This window comes from Orycteropus afer, unplaced genomic scaffold (genome assembly GCF_000298275.1).
Source record: "Orycteropus afer afer isolate SDZICR_OR568_19922 unplaced genomic scaffold, OryAfe1.0 scaffold00733, whole genome shotgun sequence".
In the NCBI taxonomy this organism is placed as follows: domain Eukaryota; kingdom Metazoa; phylum Chordata; class Mammalia; order Tubulidentata; family Orycteropodidae; genus Orycteropus; species Orycteropus afer.
Genome location: NW_006922320.1, coordinates 235,379 through 243,788, shown reverse-complemented (window position 1 = coordinate 243,788; position 8,410 = coordinate 235,379). Strand labels below are relative to the sequence as shown.

Here is an 8,410-nt window from a genome sequence, read left to right as displayed (position 1 = left end):
CAGAATTAACCTAAATCCCATCACAGAGTCGATTGCCAGTCATTGTAGGGAATGACCACTACCAGCTGCCCAGCCAAGTTGATACCTGACCTTAACTACCACACCACCCCAAACAGGCATGGATAATGGGATTTACGAAACACCACAGAATGGAGGACAATGGCTAGAAGGGCCACATCAAGCAATTCACTGCAGAAACCCTATGGGGAAAGTTCCTGTCACTTGGAAGCAACTTGACAGCAATGGGTTTGGGTATTTTTAATGCATGTTCAAAGGCGTCCCTGGGTGGTACAAAGGGATCATGCTTTTTGACTGCTGACTGACAGGTCGGAGGTCTGGGTCCCCTAGAAGCACCTGGGAAGACAGGCTTAGGGCTCTACCCAGAAAAATGAGCCACGGGAAACCCTGTGCAGCACAGCTCTCCTGGGACAGGCAGGGTCACTGTGAGCAGGAGTCAGCGCGACAGACTGGGAACAAAGAAAATAAAACGTCTATCTATTTCTATACACACACCGAGAGGGGGATGACGCCTGCTTCTCATGGGCTTAGCATGCAGCAAAGGGCAGAGAGAGACAAACCGCCGAGTCACAAGGGCAAACCCAGCACAAGCAGGACCCACATCAACAGACTGTGCCCTGGCAATGCACAGGAAAGGGGTTCGAAGGCTTCCTGGACCAGGAGGCGTTTGGCCGGACAGCAGGAGGAGCGGACTTGGATGTGTGTGGGACAGACCTTCAGACTAAGGAAACCAAAAGAAACCAAGACACCAGTCACAGAAAGCAGCCCATTCAAAGACAATGGAGGCTCTGTGGTGGGCAGAGGGAGGTAATCTGATGAGTGAGCGCATGAAACAGAAACGAAAACCTCATCCAACCAGCACCACAAACAAGGCTGGTCTGTACTTCTCAGCAGCAATTCAATGGAGACTCCGAGGGGCCTACAAAGGAACTAGAGGATAAGCTATGTTCCCAAAGGCTAGGCTGGACAGGCTTTCGTGGAGGTTTGGTAGCCAGGGTTCCTCTACTTCCCACCCACCCTGGGGCCTCTGTCCGGTGGAATCAAGACCATCCAGGTACCAGAGGCTTGCCTGATGGAAACTATGTCTGCTCCAGAAAAAGCAAACTGAAAACTAGGCTAAACTGTGTCACAACAAGCTTTCCCCTACACCCTAGGGCACCTGATGCCACGTGGAGCAGGGTCTGCCCAGCCCTCACACCGATTCATTCTCAATTTAGCATTTCCCCCCGCCTCACCCCCTTCCACCCAAAGAAAGTAATTTAACAGCAAAGACTCAACTACTCCTAACCAAAGTGGTAATACCACTACACTAACATAGGACATTAGGATCCGTCTACACATTTACAAACTATCTTCACTCTGAGAGCTCTGCAGGATTACAGATATTGCTGCATTAGATTCCTTTTCGGGAGGTAGTTCAAAGTCAAGAACGCCGCAACTGTACGTCATTTCTACATGCCTCCTGTAGAATCATTATCATACAAGGCCTCGAGCCAAAATCCTCATTTTCTGATACACAGACTAGAACAATGTTCTTTCCTCAGATCACACAAATCAATCTAACTAAAAATACACATGAAGAAATTAAAAGTCATACTAAAGTAAATTAAAAAGCCAAAAAAAAACTTAAAAAGGAATCGGCAATTGGCATCACACTGCACTAACTCTGAACTTGAAGACAACACATATCTACCTGGTATAGCAAAGCCACAGACAGTCTAAAAAAGTACCTGAAAAATTAACAGCTTATAAAACTAGGGTGAAAAACCTGGGTGGGAGCACAAAACGAAAAACAGCTCATTCTCGGATAGAGAGCCCTTTGTTCCCAAGGCCAAGTCCACGAGAAGGGTACTTTGCACAGCCGTTCTCAGGCGGACCCAGGCAGGAGGCAGTCTTTCCGCTGACGGGCGCTGGGCACCGTGTTCAGGTCGGCTTCAGCGGCGCGGGGATGGTGGCTGACGCCTGTTCCAGGTACGCCAAGGAGCCCTGGGGGAGGTCGGTCGGCTTTTTGTGCTGCGCGTTGATGTCATCCAGCACCTGCTGCCAGTGCCGGAGCTTGGTCAGGTGCTTCTGGACCAGGGCATCCTTCCGCTGCAGCTCGTTCCTTAGTTCTGAGACATCCTACAAAGAAGGCGATGGAGCAAGTCAGAGCAAACGCACGGAAAAGGAGGACAGGCCCAGTTGGACAAGAGCACCAAGGTGTAAATTCACCACAGAGAAAATCAATTAAACCAACGAAGCTTGGACTCCGCCCAGGGCTAGATTTTAACGGTCCAAAGTAGTGCCTCAAAGAAAGATGTGAGCCTGACACTGAGTTTTTAACTCCCCCTCACACACACACACATACAACACAAGCTACAAAACTGAAAAACTAGTGCAGAAACCAGTCTCCCCCATCCCAGCCCCTGGCCATCAAGCACCTCTGCCCAGAGGCTTCTGCGAAGTCTGAAACACATAGAATACGAAATACATATTAAACTGTTAAAAAAAAAATCCAGAACCACTGCCCCATCCATGCAAGTTATGTTGAATTCTCATTTTCCAGAGCTGTCTATGAATTCTTCATTAAGATTAAGCCTAGAACACATCTGCCTTGCTCCTAGATTATTCAAATCAGGAAATGATCTTACAGAATCTATTGTTCGATATCGATGGAAACACCCTAGGTGCCCATCAACAGAAGGGTGGATAACCAAACTATGGTACATACATACACACAATGGAGTACTATGCAGCACTGAAGAAGAATGCAGAATCTGTAAAACACCACATAACGTGGATGAACTTGGAGGACATTATGCTGAGTGAAATAAGTCAATCACAGAAGAACATATACTGTTTATTACTATAAAAGGTCAAGGAAAAGTTTATATACGGAAGGAAACTTTCTTGGTTGGTTACTAGAGGTGGGAGGGAACATTGCAAAAACAAAAAAAAGAATGTACCGTAATATCATGCTCTCACTGTTCACCTTCTTGACAGAGGGTACCATGAACGAAAACAATCTTCCTGATGAACCGGTCGGCTGGTGGGAGGAGTTACTGCAAAACGGCTGTACACAACTCCTTTCCATCTAGCCTTTTGCTGCAATATCTAATGCAGCAATCACTGCTGCCCCCGGGCAGGATAACTCTCCCTTCATCCATAATGCAGGGAGGCCGGATGCCCTGACCCAATCCACTAAATGCATGAAAGCCTCCTCATTCGTCATCCCGACGACCAGCACACTTCCAAACGCCCCTGGTTTACAAGAGCTCAGATCAAGCCACTCCTGACTGCCACAGTGTTGGGTCCCAGCATGCTGAACAAAATTTAACGGAGCCCTTCTTGTGTGTAAGGCAAGAAGTGTGACAACTGGGACACACAGATCTTAGTCCAAAGTGAGCCTACTGTCACATGAATGGCTTGTCAACCTTTTTCAAGTAGAACCTTTTCTTTCAGAAAAACCTTCCAGAAAACCCCACTGAATGGAACACGTAAGGGCTGAGCTGTTGAAGCGCTCTGCTCTCCACCCCACTCTCTGCCCCAGTGCTCATCCATGTTGTCAGAACACTGACAACTACCAACATCGGACACCCGATCTAGAAAACCCTTCTGGACGAGCAGGAAAAGGGTGCATCTCATTCAAAGTTAAGTGGAATCCTGACACCATGTGTGCGTCCCAAAGGTTCAGAGGAAAAGAACAGGTGCGTACCTCTTTGATAACTTGGTCTGGTTTCTGGACAGATAACTGTAATCTTTTTTGTAGGAAAAAACATTCTGTCTGTCTTGCAATATCCAGAAACTTCTGGATACATTGATCAACACCTTAGGGGGAAAAAAAAGACCAAAATGTTAATTGAAGAAAAACACTAGACACATGTATGTCCCTCAGAAATGGAGGGTCAGCGTATCGAAACAGTAGCCTATTCTCATTGGTGCATTCTGGGATCTGACTCCTGGCTCCAGCACTAATCATGGCCGCCCGTGACAAACACTGTCCTGGCCTAGATTAAACAGGGGATAGTGTGTGCTTTTATCAGGTGAGCAAGAGGCCTGAAAGCAACAGGAGAGCCATGAGCTCTTCTGGAGAACGGGAATCCACAGATCCATCAATGAGCATCACCATTTCCAGTTACAACAGAACACTTAAAATGTGGGACAAAGAAACTGGCAGCACTGGTTCCCCTGGGGACAGGACGTGAGCAGGGAGGGCATGAGGATGGAGCACAACGGGTTGTTCTCTGGAACTGCTGTTCAAAGAATCCGACAACTGAGGTCCTGGACAAAGTGGGAGAAAGACGTGAAACAAAACGCAAAACCCCAAGAAAGGCCAGACTCCCTGGTCTGACACAGACGGAGGGAAGCCCCGACGCTGTGGCCCTTGGTCACCCCTCAAACCTGAAAGTGAACCCAACCCTGGGGAACAGCTTCCATCCAAACAACGGATGGGCCTATAAAGTGAACAAGAACACCCGGGAGAAACTTAGTCCTCAGAGCAATCAACCGTCAGAGACCAAAAGGGCAGCATTTGCCCAAAAACAGTGCTCAGAACGCAGGAAGGGGCCGGAAAGAAGTGTGAATGGAAACGGGGAATCCAGGCAGGAAGCAGGAAGGGTGCTGTCACATCGAAGGGGCTGCAGCTAATGTCACAAAACAAAAGATGTATAAATTGTGGAATGGAAACTAATTTGCTCTGTAAACTTTCACCTGACCACAGTAAGTGTTTCGGTTACCTAGTGCTGCTCTAACAGCAATATACATAAATGGGATGGAGGGCTCTAACAGAGTCTATTCTGTTACAGTTTGGAGGCTTTGAGTCCAAGTTCAAAGTGCCAGCCTCTAGGGGCTGGGTGAAAGCCCCTCAGCCTTGGGCTTCAGCTCTGCTTCCTGCTCCCGGCCCACTGAAGCTGGAGGCTTCCTTCACTCAGGCAACTGCTGAGGCTGACAAACCCAAGGTAGACAAGTACAAAGGCACAGTCCTAATGTTACTAAACAACATGGCAGGCTATTGATGCAAGTCCAGTCAAAGTCCCAAGATCGGCAGAGCACAGCAGGCTGCTGAACAACAAGGCTACGTGCAGGGTTGAAGTGTGCCAAAAGGCCAGAGACCACTCCCAAAGCTGCTGCTTATATACAGGAAGCAGACCTCATCCCTAAAGCAGCTACTCAGCTGCTTGTGGTAGGTCCCACCATGGACGTGACTGCCAGTCTCACCATGGGAAGTAACTACCACCAGCCGCCCAGCCACTCAACCAGGCCCAGCCAAGTTGACACACAACTTAACCTACAACAATTAGTCAACCAAAGGCCCAGAGATTACACAAATCATAATACAACTTGCCTTTTTTAGGAGTACTACACACTGTTAGTCTTCTTTGTCCTAGAACCAATATGAAAAACCACATACTCCTCAGGTTTTCACTGATCAAATAATAAACTGAACACATACGAGAAATGTATCGTGTCTTATACCCAGGAAAACTCTCTGGCTCCAAGTGGGACTAAAATACATCCAGTGTAAATCTGGATTTGGAATCCTGCTGACGGCAAGAACGCCATATAAACACAGTGACTTCTTACCGGTGCGAATTTCTTCCTGATCGGTGCCATTGACGTAATCCTGACTCACCAGAGAGGCAAAGCAGGCCTGTGGGATGGATGAAGGGAAGAAGGCCATCAGAAAGCTTCCTCAGAGTGGGAAGAACTCGCACATGAACTCACTCAGTAAGTCTGTGACATGTGCGTTTAGACACAATATGACATCAAGCCAGTGACACACTTGGTAAACTGAGTCTTAATTAGGCTCGTGGGGGGAGCTGGTGTTTATGACTGCACCCTCTGGCACTTCTATCACTCGCTCCTTTCCCCACCACCTCATACCACACCAGGGCCTGCTCCACCCTCCTCCACACCCCAACTCTGATTTTAACATGACTAGAACCATCACGCAGTCAGAACTCAGGCCAACTGTCACCTCCTCAAAGAGGCCATCCTGACCTCCCTTTCCTGCTCATGCTCCATTTCCGAGCCCAGCTTTGTTATTTTCTGTATGATGAAATGACGTCATATCCTTTCTTTTACCGTTATTTATCTACAGGACGGGAGATGTTTCCTTTCGTGGTACAGTCACTCTATGAGCTGGAACCAGCTCCACAGCACCTGACAACCACTAGCAGTGGGGACTGTCTCTTCCTTACCTCTGAGGAGTGCCTCGGTGGTGCAAATGGTAAGCGCTCATCCACTAACCAAAAGGCTGGTGGTTTGAATCCCCCCAGAAGCACCTCGGAAGGCCTGGTAATCTACTTCTGAAAGACCCCTGATGACCTTCAGAGCACAGTCCCAAGTCTGACACAGACAGGCTGCAGAGGGGTTGCCGTAAGGCCAAATCCACATGATGGGAACTGGTTTTACTGTTCTGTTCACCTCTCCACCGCTAGAGCCTGGAACACAGTGGGGTATGGAGTGGGTGCTGAGTAAATTTGCGTTAATGACTAACTGGAGCCTTCCAGTTAAGAGGGGGATAAGCTGGGTGTGGCACGGGTAACCAAGGCCCAAAGAGGGACCTTCCTGACAGAGCACGGTATGAGTCACACGCGGATCCACCCAACAGGTGCCCACACACACAACTCTCAGAAAACGCACAGAGAAGGCCCTTCTCGAGCAGCAAAAAGACAAAGGCAGAAGCCGGAGTGGAGGGTGTGGAGTCAGAAACGAAGCTGTGAGCTTCTGGAACATACAGCCACACCAACAGGGAGCATACTACACCCGGTGTGAGGCAGGCAGCTCTGAGCTCAAATTCAGACCACCAGTGAGACATGCGGACCCCTGGGGAGTCAATGGATTCTCCTGCCCACAGTTCCCTTGTTTGATCTGTGGAGAAAATCACAGGAGCGTCCCATTCCCATCCCCACAAACCAGGAACTCCTGGGCCACCTGTTGCTCCCGCTGGTCTGGGAAGAGTGTGTGTGACACGTGTGCTTCTCCTCTGTGCAATGTGGCTCCCGTGGCTACTGGAAAACCTCTCACGGAGCTCAAACAGCCCCGACCTGGCCAAGAAGGCTGGGGCTACTCCCACCAAGCCAGCAGGGCCACCAGAGGGGTGAGAGGGAACCTGATTGCAGGCATGCGGGCCCCACTCACCTACTTTTAAAAAAATCTATTAAACACACAGGCCTCTGCAGATAGTCGGACCGTCATATGCAGAAGAAGGTGTGAGGTGTTCTGTACAAAGAACCGGCTTGGGAAGTATGCTGAGGACAGAGCCTTTGTCTAGACGTCAGAGACCCAGGTTTTGTTGCTGTTGTTAGGTCCCATCAAGTGGGCTCTGACTCAAAGTGACCCTACACACAGCAGATAGAAACACTGTCCAGAAACTCAGGGGCTGGTCTCAATTTCCACAAACCTGAGGCTTGCCTTTGGGCAAGTCACTTCCACTCTGAGCCTAGTTTCCCATCCGTAAAAGGAGGGGATGGAGTCAATGGCCCCCAGAGTTCCCTCCCACAGCAAGAGTGCATGATCTCAACAAACTCATTCCATCTTTCCATCGAAGAGCATTTAAAGCCAGACCCCACGAGCTGCAGCCAAGCAGAAGGGAGGAGCAGTGGCATGGACACAGTCACCACAGTCTGTGTGTGGAGCGCAGGGACCACAGACCACAGGAAGGAAGCAGGAGATCAGAAAACGTGGCCTCAGGACCACAGGACTGGGGGACACCAGGCTCAACTAGCACAACAAAATACATAAAAGTCTTGCTCCTCATCCTACATTGGTGAGTAGCGACTGGGGCCTTAAAAGCTTTCAAGTGGCCATCGAAGATGCAGCTAATGATCTCCTATCATGGGAAGTGAAGGAAAAAAAACAAGGGCATTTGAAAGCAATCAGCCTAGGACACGACGGCCCTCGAGACCAGAAGAACTAGCTGGTGCCCTGATACCAATCCAACCACTCAGGAAAGGGTCAAATCTGGAGATCCTGGATAGAGTGGGAGGAAAAACGTGGAACAAAATCCAGAAACTGGTCCAATAATGACCAGAATTACTGGTCGGAAGGGGTCTGTTGAGACCTCCAATACTATGGCCCTGGGATACATTCTGGGCCTGGAATAAAACTCACTCCCAGGGGCTGGCTTTCAGCCCAATAGTAAACAAGATGCAAGTACATGCAGACTACTCAACCCAGGGTGACGCACCCACATACTCTATGAAAATGCATCCCTTGGAGCAATCTACAATGGGGCACCAGAAGGGCAACATTTGCAGGAGGAAATGCAGGACACACAGGAGTGCATAACTATGAGGGGCATGGAGGACAGGGTTACTGGGCGGGGAGGAGAGGAGACTGGGTTAGGATTGGGGATGGTAAATGGGGAGTGAAACTAAATGTACACGTAACGTTGAATGAGGGAGCTCTG

General features: G+C 49.1%; 1 protein-coding gene across 1 annotated transcript in view; it reads right to left on the bottom strand.

The window, feature by feature from the left end:
- Window positions 1-1,941: 1,941 nt before the first annotated feature.
- Window positions 1,942-8,410, bottom strand: part of MED28 (mediator complex subunit 28) — a 9,830-nt gene continuing 3,361 nt past the window's right edge. Inside the window, exons 2-4 of the mRNA XM_007957354.1 lie at window positions 5,581-5,647; window positions 3,713-3,825; window positions 1,942-2,139 (exon numbers count right to left, since the gene is read on the bottom strand). Coding sequence (XP_007955545.1) covers window positions 1,942-2,139; window positions 3,713-3,825; window positions 5,581-5,647 — 378 coding nt within the window. The remainder of the gene's footprint in view (window positions 2,140-3,712; window positions 3,826-5,580; window positions 5,648-8,410) is intronic.